This window comes from Rhinolophus ferrumequinum (assembly GCF_004115265.2).
Source record: "Rhinolophus ferrumequinum isolate MPI-CBG mRhiFer1 chromosome 5 unlocalized genomic scaffold, mRhiFer1_v1.p scaffold_110_arrow_ctg1, whole genome shotgun sequence".
Classification (NCBI taxonomy): Eukaryota; Metazoa; Chordata; class Mammalia; order Chiroptera; family Rhinolophidae; genus Rhinolophus; species Rhinolophus ferrumequinum.
This window is the reverse complement of record NW_022680355.1, coordinates 6720666-6740507: the sequence shown is the minus strand read 5'-3', so window position 1 is coordinate 6740507 and position 19842 is coordinate 6720666. Positions and strand designations below refer to the sequence as shown.

General features: G+C 35.1%; 1 protein-coding gene across 18 annotated transcripts in view; it reads right to left on the bottom strand.

The window, feature by feature from the left end:
* The window catches only part of MLLT10 (MLLT10 histone lysine methyltransferase DOT1L cofactor), a 191690-nt gene that overhangs the window by 14566 nt on the left and 157282 nt on the right, over positions 1-19842 (bottom strand). For all 18 annotated transcript variants that reach the window (XM_033100635.1, XM_033100632.1, XM_033100631.1 and 15 more), the window contains 2 exons: positions 11157-11335; positions 954-1071 (listed from right to left, as the gene is read on the bottom strand). In XM_033100635.1, coding sequence (XP_032956526.1) covers positions 954-1071; positions 11157-11335 — 297 coding nt within the window. The remainder of the gene's footprint in view (positions 1-953; positions 1072-11156; positions 11336-19842) is intronic.

Sequence of the window (19842 nt, the reverse complement as noted above, 5' to 3'; positions counted from 1 at the left end):
ATAGAGCCACACACCAAGACTAAAATTATATTACATGGATACTCACACCAAGAATAAAGTTACATATAACACTAAATATCCAAATTGACAAAAACAAGTAGGAACACTGAATTATGTATTTAAAAGGAAAAAAAATTAATTTCCTCAAAATATTCCTTAGGTAACACAGAAAAATCTCTGCGAGAAAAGTTAACTTGTATTTCCCCCAACAGTTAGTTCCTTACAAAATCTCCCTATCTGGCCTCTTTCAAGGTTGTTCTCCCCTTATTCCGAGTCAGGTAACCTCTGACCCTTAAAGGGTAAAGACATGACTGATCCATTCTTGGTGAACTGCTAAAACCCACTCCCTTCCCCCAAACAGGCATGACTACTCGGACATGTCAACAAATCCTTAAGGATGGAATGAAACAAAGCAAATCCAGAGGCTCATTACAGCAGCACAAGAGGCAAATGCTACAAAATGGCAACTAGTAAAAATTCAGGATTACTAAACACTGTAGAAATTCCCTAACAGGATTTTTTTTAACCAAGTTTGTGTAATGCAATTTCATGAATTATGCAAATAAAGGTTTAGGCTATTCACAGAAAAGCCCAGTGTTCTGTTACTTTCATTGCATAGAACTGAGAACTGAACACATCAATCACAAAAGTCACAGGAGACATTGTTGCATTCCTGCCTGCTGATGGCTCTGCTTAAACATTTACATTTCAGACAGTAAAAAAAAGCACATCACTATTTTGCAGCACAGCATACTATTTACTTTCAACTGTGATTCTTCTGTTTTTTTGTTTTGTTTTGTTTTTGTTTTTGAAAAGGTGCCATCCTATCTTAAGCACACCTTTGGACTTTTCAAATAAAATGAGTCAATAGGGGGAAAATTACATGGGTGGGGGGAAATTACATTGGGAGAGGGGAACAGAATTTTAGAGTTTAAAAATTCTTGGAAACTTACCTGTTTGAGTATTTTCAGATTGAGCAATAAGAGCTGCCATTGAAGAATTTGGATTTAATCTATTGCCATACATATGAGATGGTGCCTGACTGAGAGAAGATCCAGATAGGGTATTTGCCTAAATGAAAAGAATTACAAAGATAAATGAATTATATTTGAAAATATCTTAATACATTTCCTCCTGATATACCTAATAACTATTTTCTCCAACCTAAGAATATAAGCAAAAATGCCTCACTTTCTGAAAAGCAAATTTCATTCTTACTTGTTTTATCATTCCAACATTTCAATTTTTGAAAAGTTACATAACTCCAAATTAAAAAAAAAAAAGGATTGGCACAAAGTTAACTATTCCTGCTTTAATTTCGAAGGATCTAGTCGATATCAAAACCCAGCAGCATGGTAACCATGTGAACATATGACTAATTATTTAATCTTATTAAACCATTTACAAAATAAGGGCAGGTAGACAACAGATGCCTAACAAACAAATGCTTTAGTCTCTCACATCACAGGCTAGCTAAAAGGAAGTCAAAAGGACCAATTCCTATTTCTAGTATTTTAACTATACGGAGCCATATTTCCATTGCTTAACTCTGTCATTAGTAAAACCTGCACACTATTTTGTTACTTCCTATTTTGATAGACTTGGAAGCCTGCTGCTTTTTCTGTTTTGTTTTGTTTTTATTTTAAAAGAAAGCAAACAGGCATCACAAGTATGTTTTCTATACAATGCAGGGCTCAACGAATCACAGCTTTGCCCTGACCCCATATAAGGCACTGTCTTTTTGGCAGGAAGCCAGCTCTACTAACTGAAGAGCTGGTCCAAAGTTTGTAATTCATTCATGTTGCTAACCACAATTCTGAAGGCCTCTACTGGGACTTGTGCCAAACAAGTGAAAATGAACCCTTAAACAGATGAAGCTAAGGAGGCTGGCCAAAGTCTTGCGTAATCCAATGTAATAAAAATGCCTTCTTTGATGTGAATACTTTCTCCCACTTTCCAAGAATATTATAACCTTAGAATGTGGCATTTTGGAAGCAAATCTCTTGTACACAAAATACTGTTACTCACAGAAGGCTACTACATACTAACCTGAAATACTCTTCAGATTTAACAGAACCACAAATTTTAAAGTACATTTCTTATTCTTTTTCATGAATGAAATCAAACTTAAGCTTTTATAAATTAAATCATTGTCTAGTTGTTTCAGTACAAAAATCTGGAAAATAGTTTCAAAGAATTGAAGCACATCTAGTATAAAAAAGCTGAATAACAGCCAAACAAAAGATGTAGGACATTTTGACACCTATAACTGCACACAAGAGACCAAGACGACATAGTAGTTATAACAAGCAAAATATTACAGAGAATAAACTGTGTTTCTGGAAAGACTCAGACCCTGACATTATATTTGGCTTCTAGCCAACTTATTAAGCATGAAAATTGGACTTTAAATTCACAGGAAGAGTCTTGGTAATGCAGAATTCTGTCCTTGCTTTCCATTGTTTCAAAAGGTATTATTTCACAGTTCATACTTTAATGTCTAAGTTCATTGGTCAATTCTGGGTTTCAGTTTTCCTCTTATTAAAGATATGTATACAAAGCCAGTAAGTTTGCACTATAAAGTCCTGTTTAACAATCAATTAGACCTCAGTAAAAGATAAGTCATAATATTAACCTAAATATCATACTAGACACTTGTCATGTATTTAGTAGTGTAACATACAGAAAATACACATATCATAAATGAAAATATAGTAAGTTTTTTTACCTCTCCAGAAGTCAAATACTTGGGAATCTTGGCTACTCATAAAATAACTTTAGAACAAGAAAAATGCAAACTGACAAACAGAAAGACCAGATGTTACTGGTCCCATGTGCTAAAATCTCGGGTAACTTATACATAAAAATGCCCTTTGCAGAGCTAATTTACTCTTACTCTAGACATAATTCTAAAAAGATCAACTAAGCATATAACAGATTAGAAGTGGAAAATTAATTACAAAGAGGGAGAAAAAGTAATATTCTGAGACAGTTTGTTGGCAGCAAGAAGTTAACAGCTGACGGCAAGAGAAGAGAGAAAAATATGAGCCAGAGTAAGAGTATTTATTACAGAGTGCCAGGGGCGTGGCGTTCAAAGCACATGGACATCCAGAGGCCTTAGCATCTGCATCTCAGCCTTTTGATTCTCCTTTTTCATGCAATCATCTTTTGGCTGAATCAGAACTAATATTATACCAGTTGGACTACTTTTTTAGTTCCAATTATCAGTTTTACGAGCTGCCTTAGATTCTTGATGAGAATCAAAAGATCCTACTCAGAAACACACCCTTTTACAAGAAGGGTTCCTTCTGCCAAGGGCTTTATATTTATCCTTATTAGCTTCAAATTTCTTGAAGTAGTCTCCAAATTATCTTAGTTTCCCGATCACACATTTCACTCACTATATTAAAAGATCAAAATGCAAAGTAGTAAAACAGCATAATAACTGATTTGCATTATGACTATCATTAGGAAGAGGATAAATCATCTTTAGCATAATTCCAAAGCAGGAAAATATATATTTTATAAAAATAGGAGGCAAAAGTGAAACAATAAAATGATAAAATAAAATGGGAATACATTCTTCATTATCCTGGATGACCAATTTCCCAAAATTGCTGAGTGGGTAAAAACTTATCTGGTAGTTTTCTGTTTTGTAAAAAAATATTGCATTTACCTAAACAAAAAACTTTCAAAAGCAATTGAAAGTAAGTTATTAATTTTACTAGGTAGGTTGTGTGGTATATTAAAACATCTAAACCACTCTACATTAAAGCTCAAGCCATTAACATCATTATAGGCAGGAACAGGAGTCACCAAAGACTCTACAAATGTCTGACACTGTTTAGTCAATACTTCTGAAATGACATTTAGAATGGTTAATGCTGGGAACCTTTGATAACTGTTGGCACCTTAGGACCAAAAACCCCCAACATTTTAGTGAAAACTTTCCATAACTTAGTGGCAATGAACGAGGATGAGTGAGCGAGTGGGGAAAAGACAGATGCCTTACGGAGGAAGAGTACACAGGTGATGTCTGACATTCTGTAAATTCAAAAACCTTTGTCATTAATAAGTGAAAGCACTAAGATTCAGGGCGATGGAAGGACATCCAAGTGAACCTAAAGAAACGTGAGATTATGAAGCACAAAGGACACTGAAAGCTTTTACATAAAAGAAATCTGAAACAAGGAATAAAGGAAATATACACACACTTCTCCACAGCATACTTTGGACATGGATTAAAAAGCACATTGAAAGCAAATTACAAATGTGCTGTAAGTCTGCTTCAGAAGATCTGGTATAAAGACTGGCAATTCTTTTTAAAAGGAAGTACCTACCTTACAACATTTCAATTTAATCGTGCCAAGGTAAGGAGAATGGCTGTTGTGGATAGAATCTTGTTGGGTCGACTGGCACTATTAAGAATATGAGTTAACATGGGAAGGCTGAGTGACGGGTATCCACAATATACCTGAACTGTACCCTGTACTGTTTTTGCAACTTTTGCATACATCTAAAATTATTTCAAAATAAGTTAAAACAAAAAGAATATGATTACAAAACAAACTAGGTACTTGGCTTTATAGTGTCCCACAGAAATGAAGTCATCTACTCAAAATGTGAAAATAGGTATTAGATCAAGATAAAAATATTTTATATAACTATAAATTCATATTGCCATAAAAAACTTTTGCTTTAACTTCCAATATATGATATCTTAGAGAATTTTGTTCCTTCCTCAAGATTAATAACTTAAAGGAACAACTTCCACTCAAGATGTTATATTACACTTACTCTAACACTCTTGTGAAAGCCTCATTAAGAAAAGTAGAATTATTTTACAAGATGGATCCAAAGACAAGTACAGTAAGAATAAATTGAATAATTATTGAGGTAAGTCTAAGTTACTTTGAAACAAAATATGTTTAGGTGCTTGAGTCAAAGAATACCCTTAGCAAATTTAGAATAACTTATATTAAACATCTAGATAAATACGAGAGTCTACACCAAGGCAGTATTCAAACTCAAAACAAACCAAAGATATTTAGTATTTCCTAAGTACACTGACATACCATATTAAAATATTAACAAGATTAAAGTTATATTTCAGCTTGAAATGTCCCTGTTGTTAACAGGTCACCTCTTATATGTCAAATGTCTGCTTATGACCACAGAGAAGTTTTAAAAAAGCTCTCGCTGTAAAGTAACTCTATCAAATTCCTAGGCTCATTCCTCCAGGTAGTTGTGGAGGGAAAACGTCAGCCTAAGTCTACTCATTTATGTGAATAACAGATTTAAGAGTGGATGTTGTTTTGGTAGATTTATTTTTCTCCCTAATGTTGGTAAAGGTAAAAAAAAAAAATACAGAAAGAAGAAAAAATTAAGTTTGAAACAATAGTACCTATAAATATTTCACCTTTAGAAAGTATCATAGAAATACATCATCTAGAGGTGGACATGGAACTTTATGCTTCAGTCATACAAGAAGAGGTTATAGCAAACATTTTTTAAATGCGCAATTAACCTGTCAATAAACATTAAAATCAAATGATTCAAACAAGTTCTAAAACACAGTAGCTTCTTCTTCAAGCTTTTCAACCCTGACACGATTAAAAATACATTCTTCCAAAATTCTGTCAGCCTTACAAGTTGAATATTATTTTTTTTAATTCCTATTTCATATATATTCTCAGAAGACAAACTTTTTTGCTATCACTGTACCTGTCATAAACCAAGCTTCTCACTTTGGGCAAAGACCTGTCTTCAATTTCCATCTGTAAAACTGGAGAAAATAATAGTGCCTACCTCATAAGAATATTGTGAAAACTAGCTGAGTCTTCACTTCATATGGAGGGTGCCAAAAAATGTAAACACATGACTTGTATTCATCTTTTGTTATCACTATATACATATTGAATATTACAATTTTAATACAGGGTTTTCCTTTCTTAACATTTGTATACATTTTTTTGGCACCCTCTGTATGTAAAGGGCTTAAAAGAATGCTTGGCACATGTAAGCACTCGAATTTTAGCTTTTCCATTATGGTTTCCATTTTTCCATTAACTTCATTAGAGAATATAATTTACCAATTTTATTCTGATACAACATGGCTATACTTCAAAGATTAAAACATATTTACCTAAGAAAAATTAGAAGGTATAAATTAGAAGGTCTAATGATGCAATGATATCTTAATTTATACATTATATAATAACATAGCAATACTACAAATATAATGTAAGGATTCAAATATTTTGATGAAAATTAATTTACATATTGTTTTCAATTTGTTTGACCAGAAAAGCTTCCAGGAAAAATTGGAGAACACTGGAAAGTTTTCAGATATTCTCTAACTCGATTCAAACTTTGCACTATGAAACATATTCTGGTAACAGACCCCATTTCTGTGTCGGCTACCACCAGTGCGGCTTTAATACTCAGCGTGTGATGAGAGATGAAACCAAGTGTGAACAACTTTCAGGTCCCATGAGTAGGCTGACTGTTCAAGCTGTCAGGTTCAATTGCATCATTCCACATTACTCAATGCTCCTAACTGCTCCCTAATTGTTAGGAGCTTAACGTATTCAAAACCATTGTTTAGGCTAATGCTGAAATGCCCTACAATTGAGTTTCTATAAAGTAGTAGGAGGGATTAAATAGTAGTTAAACCATCACTGAACACTCATGATTGGACAAGACGACTGCATAGAATAACCAACCAATTATAAGGTTTCCTAATTGGTTAATATCTATTCAATATATCACCTAAAAATAAGTCCACAGGACTACAGTGGCTACTAATTTAAGAATTGGAAAAGACCTTAGTCAACAGTTGAACCTAAAATGGCTAAAATTCATGTATCTGTGTTAACACGGAATTCTAAGTTTTAAAAGAAAAATTTAATACTATTTTTAGTAAAAGAAGTGCTTCTGTACCATTTTTCTCATCGGTAACCAGGCTTTTCTGTAACAGTTGAAATTAATGATGTCCTATAATAACTGTAACATCAGTATAATAACCATTAATTCCAAAGTACTTTATGGTCTGCAAAGTACTTATTTTCATTTGAACTTCACAACGTACCAGTATAGCAGGTAGAACAGGTATTTAAAGTTTTCATTTTACATATAAAAAAAAATGATGCCTACAAATTTAAAAGACTTGCCCACAGTTACACTAAACTAGTGCGTAGCAAAACTCCTGGAACCCAGGATTTCTGACTCAAATTTTCTGTTTTGCATTGTGTCACCCAAACAGACACAGTAACATTCCTAACAATGTTTTTCAAAGAGATACCTCTTGACATAGAGGCACATAATTGGGAAATTCATTTTTATGGTACAGATTAGTACACCAAAGAGCAGGCTCAGGAGTCAGACTGTCTTGCTTCCAAACTTACATTCCACCACTAGACATGTGACCTTGAGCAGTTATTTAACCTTTCATCATCCAAGTGACGTTACAAAGCACTTACAAAAACTTATTTTGCTCAGAATGTTAACGTCCTTAAAAATTACAAGTCATTATAAAATTATTTAAAACAGATGAAACTTTCATTCTGACCAATCAAGTCAGAGATTCCCGAAGTCAGGTCAATCTGCTTGGGAAACTAAACCATTTTCTCAAATAGAAAGAGTCATATCAGATGTCATTTGAAAGGAAATTAAGGACTACATCTAAGACACCTCTGCAACACACACACACACACACACACACACACACACACAGACTCTCTCTCATGATGTTGCAAAACAAAATATTCAAAGCTAATTTAAGTAAAAGTCTCACAGAAATCTGCAAAACATTAGTCACTAAATTGTACCTTATGCAGCTACTTATATATCTGCATTTACTAAATATCACATAAACCTCTGAAGTTCCTTTCTTTAAATTATTTTTAAACCTGTATCATTTTTTAATAACAGTAACACAGAGTAAACAATGAACCATGATCATCTACATGAAGACTGTATCCAAAAGCAAAACCTAGAATGCACAATATATTAGAATACAAACTTTTAAAATTACATTCAGTCTTAAATTCTTCTATTAAAGGAATCATCTTTCCAACAAAAGCACTAGAATTCTCCCAAAGACAGAACAGAATGAATGTAGAACTGGGAAGCAGAGGGGAATTTGAAAGGCAAAATGAAAAATTAATGGCACCCCTACAGAAACTAATTTATACCTATACTAATGATACAACAGGGGCAGTGCATATCATTAAAAATCACATGGACAGTAGTCTATCTTCCAATAATATTAAGGAACTAATTGTAAATGTATTGCTGATATCTATGACAGAATAATTACTCTAAAAACAAGTATATCAAATAAAACAATGATTTAACACTGAAGAAAATAAAGCTGGGTTATCAAATTTTTTTTAAGGCCCCTCTCTGTGGTTTTTTTTTTTTATTATTAAAGTTTATTAGGGATCAAATATTTTTTTAAAGGTTCTTTTTCAAACTAAGGCTGCTAAGCATCAGATACTCCGAATTTTACAAGCGTCTCCATTTTCCCCCTATAAAGTCACAAATCTATTCTGTTTTTAATTTCTATTAGTCTCCTGATCTTACCTCCTTGACCACTTTGCAGGGAACAATTCTTAAGACAGCAAATAAGTCAAACAAGAGGCCAGCCTATCTTACTTAACACTAAGACCAGAAAGATTAAGGATGGCTTTTGGATTTTTATCTTGCTGGCATCAGGCCAGTCACCAAAAATTAATACTTTCATTAAGTTTTTTGGAAAGAAGGAGAGGAAGCAAAGCATTATTAAAATTTAACATTTCTATTCTCTGATTTATATATTTTTTAAATATTTGCTTGCTGGTGTCATGGTTTTCTTAATAACTGTGACAAGACTTCTATAATTACATTTTAAATATTGATCATTTACATTTACCCACTTATAGCACTGCTCTCTTAATTATAAATCAACTACTTATATAAAGAGACCCTAAATAAAAGTCTAGGATGTGATTATTTAAACACAATGACTTGTGTGATATGAAAACAAACAAGGCCAATACGAAAGTTAAACCAGAAACAAACTTCTGTCATTTTGGAAAGAAGACTCAATTACTAAGTGCATTACAATTTTAAGAGTCCTTTCTAAACATTTAATTTATTCTAAACAGTTTTGTATCCTTTCCCTTGCACACTGACGAGAAAATTCACATTATGCACATTAAATACCAACACCATTGTCTCAGGCAGCTAAATTGAAGTAGTTTCGCACTCAGTTCAACTGAAGGGTCAACGTGCCTCAGTTGCCTGGAGACTGATGGTTGCTACAGCAGCACCAGATAAGCCAAGCTAAATAAGCTCCAGCTTGAAGGCAGAAAGCATTCGCTGCTGGACAGAAACACAGATGCAGTTGTCTCAGCATGCAGCATTTGGGTCTAACTGGATGATCATATTTATGAGACCCATCTTAGTGAAACATGGGAAGAGAATAAATAGTAAAGATGTTAATTGAACTGAATCCTGGATTACTTGCAACTATGATGTCTTTGTTCTTCAGCTGAGTCATATGTTAAGTGGAATTTTCCCTCTAGCTATAAATTTCTCCGCACCACCACTTCCCCCTTCGACCTTCCTAATGCCAACCCCAAAACCACAAATACAATGAATAAGAAATGAGATTTTTGCCTAATTCAGTCTGGAATTAACCAGAGGGTAATTAAAACAGACTTTTATAAAGAAAGAAAAGAAAAATGCCCATTGAAAATGTTCATGAGACTCTGTATATATAAAGACTCTGTATATATATGAGACTCTGGATATAAAGCTAGCAACAGCATATGGTTACACTTAATTAAAATTAAGGGATAAAACTATTTTTAAGAGCCATTCTCTCATTTATCTTTTCGTCCTCTCTAACCCCAAACCGCTATTATTATGGCTACTTCACTAAGGTTGGTGATGAGTTAAAGAAAAACCCAAACCAGTCAAATTCCCCCTATTCAGGTTGACAGGCTCACCAAATAGTTAACTTTCATTTTCTAAGATACCACTAATCATGCCATTGATTTTCTGTGCCATACTGTCTGTTATTTATTCTAATACTTGACCTCATTATAATGGTGGTTGTTTATACTGTACCATTTCATAAAAATAACTTAATGCTGTGCTTTGATGTACAGCTTACAGAAAATACTGGAAAAAGAGTATATACTTTTTAAAGGCCCAAACAGTGGAAATTATGAAGACATAAAGCAAGAGTTTATAGCTACTTACAAATAACTACTTAACTAGTTATTTGTAATTAGACATTTATCACTGTTATAATTTTCTCAAAATGTTAACAGACTTACAATTAGAGCTTTAGATAAAATTAAAGTAAAATTATAAAGAATTCCAATATGTATATATATTATATATATATATATAATATCTATGTATATAATATATATTATATATGTATTAGGAATTTTAAATAATTGCTTTTGGAAAAATGGGGGGTACAGTAGGGGTGTGTGTGTGTGTGTACAGCTTTGCCCATTTGCCGTCCTATTTATGTAATTCAAGATTATGATTTTTCTGATTTGACTCTTTCTTTTAAAGCATCCTGCAGACGAGGTCACCTATCAAGTCACAGATCTGTAGTGGAGGAAAGGGATAAACACACACAAAACCACCAACACAGTAACCATTTATGAACACTCCTTCTCTCCTACCCAGAGGGAAGTCATATAGTACTTACAAGGGATCCTTCACTCTGTGTCCTATATTCTCCTACACTGGTTTTTAAAAACTTAGACAGCAGATATTCATATATTATTTGTGTGGTTTTTAAAATTACAAATGGAACTATAAAAACCCCAAATTGGTTCATACTTTGTCTAAGTCCTACTTTTTAAAAGAAAGACTAAAAGCTCCTCCAAAATTACAGTTTTACATCATTAGGACAAAATCAGACTCAGAAACTGAAAAGTATCAGTTGGTGTCAACATGTTTCCTTGTCTTCTCTCGTATCATGTAAAAATGTCTATTATTTCCACTAACATTTCAAGACAAATTGAGATATTTTATAAATTCCTATAGGAAGCCCTATTTCATTTTTTCTCCTCCACTCAAACTCACTTTCAAACCCGACAAACCCATCTCTGTGCCACTTTGTAAATAACGCTGTAATAATGTACCTGAGTTGTAGCAACAGCAGGGGTTGCAGATGATGCCGCTGACGGGGACAGAGCTCCCACTTGCTGCAAATGCCCAGAAGACTGCTGAGGTAAATGAGAACTGGAGACAGGAGTACTAGATCCTGAGCCAGATACTACATTTGGAAATGATACTGCTACATCATTGCTGTTATAAATACCTGCAAGAAAATAAATTATCTTATAAGTTAGCATATAAGTTGTATGTCTATCTGTCATAGACACACATTAATCAGTAAGTTAGAATACCCACGTTTCCTCCTGATCCCTCCCCCAATGATAAATTTCATCAGTGGTGATAAACAAACAAAAATACCAGTAACTAAATGAATAAATACTGACTTTTCATAAAAACACCTGTCTAAAAGATCCCAAGTCATTTTTATATATCAAAAGTGATTTTGCTAATAGACAGAGATCAATCAGGAAGTGTTTTATAAAAATAATAAGGGTTTTAGGAATTCCTAAAAGCAATGAAACACGTCTTACACAGGAGAATAAAGCAATTCGAGTTGCATGAAAATCATCTGGTAAGCCTTTCAAAATGCAGGCAGTAGGACCCCAGAACTTGTGATTGAGAAGGTCTGATATGGGAAGAGACTGTTTTAAAAAGGTCACCCATCCTACAATGTAGAAAATAAAATGGAACATGACTAGCTTTGAGATTCCAAGACCAACAAAGAGGCTGATGACATTGGAGGGACACAGCTATGAGAATAAAGAATATAGGTGGATTCTAGAGATATTCAGGAGGTAGAATAAACTGGACTTCATTACTGACTGAATGGGGTGTACAAGTAGAAAGGCAGAGACGGAGGGGAGTACAGAGATACGAGATGATCATGACGTATGGACTACTAGGTAATGGGAACATTCTCTTCAAGGAACAAGGAGCACAGTGGACCCACAGAGGTAAAAGCCAGAAGAAAAAGGGTAATGAGAGGGTGGAAACTATTCATTCTAAAGAAAGTGGATGGGAAGGAGAAGGAGAGAGAAAATTAGCAAAAGTTAAGTGGAAACAAGGAGTTAATGAAAAAAAGGTATTTTGGTGTTTTACAGATGGGAGCCAATAGAAAAAGAGAAGGTCTCTGAGGATAAAGGTAAGAGATGGAAATATCTATAAGCCAGTGAGGTTCTCAACCAGGGGTGATTTTGCTCCACAGGAGATATTTGACAATGTCTGGAGACATTTTTGTTGCCAAAACCAGGGAATGCTACTGACATCTAGTCGGTAGATGCCAGGGACGCTGCTAAAACATCTAACAATGCACAGGACAGCTCCTTCAAACTAAGAAGTATCGGGCCTATAGTGTCAATAGTGTGAAAGCTGAGAAATCCTACTACAAACTAAGGTTCTTGGGAGGGCGGGAAGGAATAAGATCCTAAGAACTTAACACTGTAACAAGAGGAAAGCAGGGAAAAAAATGCACCTAGGTGGGCTGCAGTCAAAAAAAATCTTGTTGAGAAACTACTGCCTGTGAAGGCAACAATAGTTTTATACCAACAGAATAACTTATTTTAGAACAAAATATTATTCATTCATGATAAATAAAAAGCACCTATAATCTTCAAACACAAAGAATAAAAGAATTGGGACATTTTTAAATGACTTACAACTATAACCGAGGCTCTTAAGGTATCTACAATTTCTCTAGAAAGAAAACAATTTATTCATTCAACAAATGAATGCATTACACAAATGTCTGAAAGCTCACTGTTTGCCAGACATTATTCTAAGCCCTAAGAGATACAAAGCCACTCAAGGTATGTGGTCTCTGCCTTCAAGAAGCTAGTGGAAAAGACAGACAATTACAAAGCGCTGTGAAGAGCACTATGATAGAAATACCCTCAGGGGGCTATGAGTACAAAAAAAGGGGTATCTAACCCAGACCTGGGGTGAGAGAGGGTGGGGGTCAAAAAACTTACTGGAATAGATGGGTGCCTTTAAAACTAATTTCTAAAGGAGCTGTAGAACAGAGGCAAAGTGTGGTTTGAGGAAGAAACACGCCAACAGAGACCTGGGTAAATTCTAAGAACTTACAAGTACTATCTGTACAGGTTAAGCAAGAAATAAGGCAAGAAAAGAGCAGGTATGAGATCAAAGAGAACATTAAAAGATAAAATGTTAAAAGTAAAAAAATTTAGAGACCATAGGAAACCACTGAAGGACTGTAAACAGAAGCTTGGTGTGATCACATTGGTGTTTAAGCAAAAACTAAATTATTGGCCCAAGGCAGACAATAGACTGGGGAGGTATTTAAACAGAGATTGAGAAAGGGTTGCTATAATAATACTGGTGCACAAAAATAGGGATTAAACTAAAGTAACAGCAGTCAAGAGACATTACAAAGGCAAAGTTCATAGGACTGGTAACTAGTTAGACCTGAAGGATAAAAAAGGAAGAGTCAAGAATGACTCTTAAGCACCAGAAAGAGGGCGTGAGAGTGGTGACACCATCAGGGAAGCAGAAGTAGAACAGACTATCCAGCATTTGGTTACTACGGGTAGGTCACTAGCATAACAGCCCAATGAGGCAAATCACTCCCATTTTACATACGAGCAAACAGAAGTTTAAAGAAATAAAGTAACTTGCTCAATGACCTAGTAGGTGGTAGAACCAGGATTCAAACTCACAGCGGTTTGATTCTATAACTGAAACCACTTCCTAATATAAGTTTGAAGTTCAAATTGACCATCATGGTGTATAAGATGCCTGGGGAACACTGAACTCCTATATTGTCTAGAACAGAATGGGATATAAGCCAAAGCTTGGCAGAAATCAAGTCTGGAGGTACAAATCTAGGAGTTAGAAGCATATTGAAGTTAAAATAAGCACATGTGAAAACTCAAAAATGCTTTCTGTTGGAGTGGACTGTATTCGAAAATTTTAATTAGTTCATATTTAGAAGTTAGAAAATGAAAATTTCACATTAAAAACTCTTTAAGATTTCTAATTTTTCCTGAAAAACTGAAGCTTTGTCAACACTAGATACTACATTCTAAAATAGCAAAACTCTGCTGAAGCTTTGGACAGAGTTTTTAATCTACCAGTGTCCCATCATTATTTATTCTTCACCAATTCTTCACTCATTTATGTTACCTACCTGGCCCCTGTAGGTATTTAATTTACAACTCGTGATAATGGAAGCTGGTCAAAAGCCAAGGAATGGAAAAATGAGATCACCCGGGGGAAAGTTCTCAGCATGATCAAGAGAAAAGGAGCAAAGACAGAACCCTAGGGAATATAACCATTTAAAGGGTAACACACACACACACACACACACACACACACACACACACACACACACACACACACACACACACACCCCCCCCCCCCCCTCCCCTGCCCCGGAACAAAATAAGAAAACTAAGAGAGAGAATCTTAGAAACCACTTGGATGGGGTGACCGGTGAGCTCAGTTGGTTAGACCATGGTGCTGGTAGCACCAAGGTTGCCGGTTCAATCCCCGCATAGGCCACACACACACACACACACACCCCTCCCCCGCCCCGGAACAAAATAAGAAAACTAAGAGAGAGAATCTTAGAAACCACTTGGATGGGGTGACCGGTGAGCTCAGTTGGTTAGACCATGGTGCTGGTAGCACCAAGGTTGCCGGTTCAATCCCCGCATAGGCCATTGTGAGCTGCGCCCTCCTTAAAAAAAGGGGCGGGGATGGGCAGATGGCTCAGTTGGTTAGAGCGCAAGCTCTGAACAACAAGGTTGCCAGTTCGAATCCCACATGGGCCAGTGAGCTGCACCCTCCACAACTAGATTGAAGACAACGAGCTGGTTAGAGCGCAAGCTCTCCCAACAAAGTTGCCGGTTCAATTCCCGCATGGGATGGTGGGTGGCACCCCCTGCAACTAACATTGAAAACGGCGACTGGACTTGGAGCTGAGCTGTGCCCTCCACAACTAGACTGAAGGACATTGACTTGGAGCTGATAGGCCCTGGAGAAACACACTGTTCCCTAATATTCCCCAATAAAAAATTTATTTTAAAAAAGAAAGAAAAAGAAACCACTTGAGAATTTCAAAGGAAAGGTCAAATTACTCTAATGGTCATTTAAGGTAAGGCCAGAAAAAAGTCACTAAATGTGACAATAAATTTGGCAAGATAATTCTTTTAAGAAGTTTGGCTGTGAAGAACAGAAAAGCATGCAAATGAAGCAAGTATTTATAAACCCTATATTTCAAAGGACAGATTCAACAAATATTTATTGAGGTTTTATAATAAAAAAGGCACTGAAGACAGCAAAGAACAGAAAGGAGTTCTGTCTTCAAAGAACTTAGTCTCATAATAGAGCTAATAAGTTTCATAAGCTAATGATAGAAGAGAGAAATACTAGGTCCCAGGAGAAGGACGTATGACATGAAGGACGATTTCAGCTCAGAGGAAGAGACTGGGATGGAGGAGTTCCAGAGAGAAGTACTTGAATCTAGCTTTTTAAAAATACCTAGGTTTGGTTTTTTTGGTTTGTTTTTTAATGGTGAAAAGCACACTACATACAGAAACTCCAAGTTCAATAGCTAAAAAACAGAAGTTAGCTGGATGCAGCATGCTGAAATTGTTCTTTTCTATAAACCGAAGACAATAGCCTTAAAGTCTTTTAAGAATATCCCTGTATAGAAAGACTCTAGCAATGCCTAATACACAGTAAGTTTCCATAAATGGTAGCTATAGCTATTTTAGAGTTAATGCTCTAATTAAAAAGGTATCTGGAAGTACAATATAATTGTCAGGACGCTTAATGTCCCTACTGCACTTTGAAAACTGCAAATACCATTACCACATGCAATAATATATCATGAAAGTATAATACTGAGAAGAAAAACTGTGGTGACTGAGGACCTCTGATCTCTAAATTTAATCTGTTATTGTATTGCATTAGTGAGTACTTAAATGGGAAACTGCACAGCTAAATGTGCAATGCAGTGATCACACTTTGAAACTGTCTGGTTAACTCAGGTTACCGCTATAAAATAGAGTAAATCAAACATTTCCTTTACTATCAAGGCAGAAAAGCATAAAACTCTAAATTTTTTTTTTAAATGAGAATTATTGACACCTCAACTCCCTCATAACTCAGGTATGATTGGTGCAGCATGAACAGTTTACTAAGACCTCTAGATCTTTTTTTAAAAAGCAAATAATCTTCCTTTCATTGTTCTGTACCTGCTTTCTATTTAACTTCACTCTGTTTCAATATTTTTACAAGTTATGTGCTATTTTAATCCAAATCAAGGTGACATTCATCAAATTAAACAGAACTGAATCCTGCAATGCACAAGCTCTAGGAAAATACCCTGAAATTCATCTGTTCAGGATAGAGAGTAGAAACAAAGATGCAGAGTGATACAGAGGGTGGCAGTGACATACTGATTCATCCATCCGTCCATCCGTCCTTCCAGCAAATATTTATTGAGTATCTATTACAAGCAGGCACTGTGCTAGGAGCAGGGAATAAAGCAGGAAACAAGATAAACATGACCTCTGCTCCCCACGAATTTGCAATTTAATTAGGGAGGCAAACATTAAAAGAAACATATAACTATAAATTGAGACAAGTACTATGATGGAAGGAAAAAGGGTACTATGAGAGTGAAAAATTAGGAAGCAGAAAAGACATGCCTAAAAAAAAGATACTTAAGCCAAGACCTAAAAGTTAGGATATGTGGGTGTTAACTGGATAAAGACTGAAGTAGAAAAGCTTGTTCAAAAGACAAGGAAAAAGAAAAAATAGGTCATATGGCTAAAGCACAGTGGAGAGAATGACAGAATACAAGCAAGGTTGGAGAGAGGAAAGGAGCAGATCTCACAAGACCTTGTAAACCATGTAGAGGTGTTTAGAATTTATGCTAAGATCAGTGGGAAGACATCAAAGGCAAAAAACATGACTTTTTAAAAGATCATTCCTCCTGCTGCTATGTAGCAAATGAACTGAAAGCGAGAAGAGTAGAAACAGAAAGATCATTTAGGAGGTGATTCCACAATTTAGTTGAAAGATTATGTCCCTCTGGACTAAGGTGGTCGTGATATTGAACACGCAGAGTGACCTGAAGTTAGAATCACCGAAATTTGATGATCAGCTGTATTTGGTAGGCAGTAAAGAACAGTATTACACATGAATCCCAGGTTTCTGGCCGGTGATCAGAAATCCTATTTACTGCAGTGGTGAAAACTGGAAGAGGGAGGAGTGGATTTTTGTTTGTAAAACAGAGAAAAACCAGTTTAGGACTAAGTCCTAAAGACCTCTAACATTTCAAGGATGGTTAGTGGAAGAGAAAATTGAGATTGGTAAGGTAAGAAGAAAACTGTGAGTGCGGTGTCAGTGAAGCCAAGAAACAAGTCTGAAGAAAGAGGGGGCACGTCAACTGTATCACATGATGCTCAAAGGCTAGTTAAGACCCAGACTGAAATGCCCTTGGATCTGGAAACATGGAGAGAGATGGTGATCTTAGGAAGAACAGTAGAGTGTGGGTCAAGAAAAGTCAAGAAAACGTTGTTTAGACCTAAGCTTTTATTAGTATACCCACAGCGATTATATAAAATCAATACGTAAGACGGAAGTATACCTCTCCAGTGACAGAAATATTAGTGTTCACCAAGCAGAGCTCCTGCTTTCCAATTTCAAACTGCCTGGGAGGGCAAATTAGTGCCACATCAAGTTGCTTGTTGAACAAAGAAGAGTAAATAAATGGGATAGTCTTGAGGAATATTTAACCAAGTAAATGGTTAAGCCTGATAAGTTATCCTTAACCCACACCCCAAGAGACTGAATATTATTTTCTGGTGGTTAATATAGTGTGAAGTAGTGCAACATCCAAATCCTGCTCCCTCATGCAAATAACTTAACCTCTCTGAACCTAATATACCTCATCTATAAAATGAGGATGGTACCAATGATTTCATAGGGCAGAAGGATGAGCTGCTGAAAGGATTAGCTAACATTATGTAAAGCACGTACCAGTATCAGTAGTATATTGTCTACCACATTGGTAAGCAGTTGACACATAGCAACCATATCATTAAATATAAAGGAAAAACAATATCTATTAATGTTAAAAGAAGTAAATAGTATAACATATACAATAATAGAAAGATTCCATTGTTAACGTTGCCTTAATATATTTTTCCTCTGGCAACTAATGAATTAATTCTTAGGATAGTCTGTATCTTAGCTTCCCTTTTCTAGATTGTGGAATATGTCTCTATATGATCAACACATTCACTCAGAAACGGTAAAATAAAATTTAGAAAAAAGAGCTTTCTTTCCTGAGACTCTTGGCCATCTTTACGGAATACAGGTGTTCCTAAATCTCTTAGGTAGGCATTTATTATTTCTTAGGTTGCTCTATTTTTACATAGAGATGAACAATTTTGTTCATTATATATTGTTTCTTTTGACTTTACCTATAGAAACACTCATCAAAAATTTTACATAGATGGGAAAGTAGAAAACAACCATCCACAAACATATTTGATATTTTTATACATTTTCAAACATTTTGGTGCATAGTTTATAGTTTTGTTTTGCTTTACTTAGCTGCCTATGTTCTGAATATTAAAATTTAACCCTTTTACACAGAACATACATTTTCCTATTTAATTATAAAAATTTGTAATGTTTTTAATATAATTTTGATGGAATCACTGAATATTGCATAGACATCATTTTTCAATAATCTACAAAGATTTTTTGTGCCTAATATACCCAGACACAATACTAGATAATGAAGATACTATAAAAAAGAAAATAGATAGCATTCTTGCATTCATGGGGCTTAAAGTGAAAGAGCCAGACATTAAATAATTGCACAAATATTAGTGCTATGATGAGAAAGTAGAATGTGCTGTGACCGAATATAAGGGGTAACTTAATTAAGATTAACAATTACAGGGTAAGCCTCTGTGAAGTGACACATAAATTAAAAGAAGTCCTCAGAGACCATTTCTCTTTTTTTTTCTTACCTAGAATTGTTTCCCATTTCTTTAACAAATAGCACCCTATTTTCTATCTACTCCTCCCTTCATTTCATATACTCTTGGCCCAGTAATGAAAAGGTGACCCATCCAAGACAATCAAATTATCTCTCCTGAGAATTTAAATCTCAAATGCATACTCATACTTAGTACCACCTAAGTTAGTCCAATGGTGGTAGTATTAGGAGTGTACTTGTATTAATTCTTGTTTACCTAGCCCTTGAAACGCCCTTATTTCTCTCCTCTCAGAGGTCTGTCATGGGGTTTTTCCTTTAAAATAATCATACATATCCAATAAATTCTTTTTCTGCTTAAATTTGACAGAATTCACTTCTGTGGCACACAACGGACCCTGATACATCCAGAGTGGTATAATGAGCAAAGAAATAAGATGCTCAAAGATGAAGCCAAAAGCCAGACAAGAGCCAGCTCATATAGAAGCTTGCAGGCTCTACAGGACTTTTGTTTCATCCTACTGAAAAGCCATTACAGCATTTTAACCAAGAAAATGGCATGATCAGAATTATGTTTTTAAAAGATCACTTTCGATACAATGTGAACAATGCCTTGAAAAACAATAGAAGAGTAGAACCGTGGAAATAACGTAAGTAGCGATTGCAACACTTTAGACAAAAAGATTTTAAGTAGCTTAAATTTGATGAGAGTTATGGAGTGACAGAAG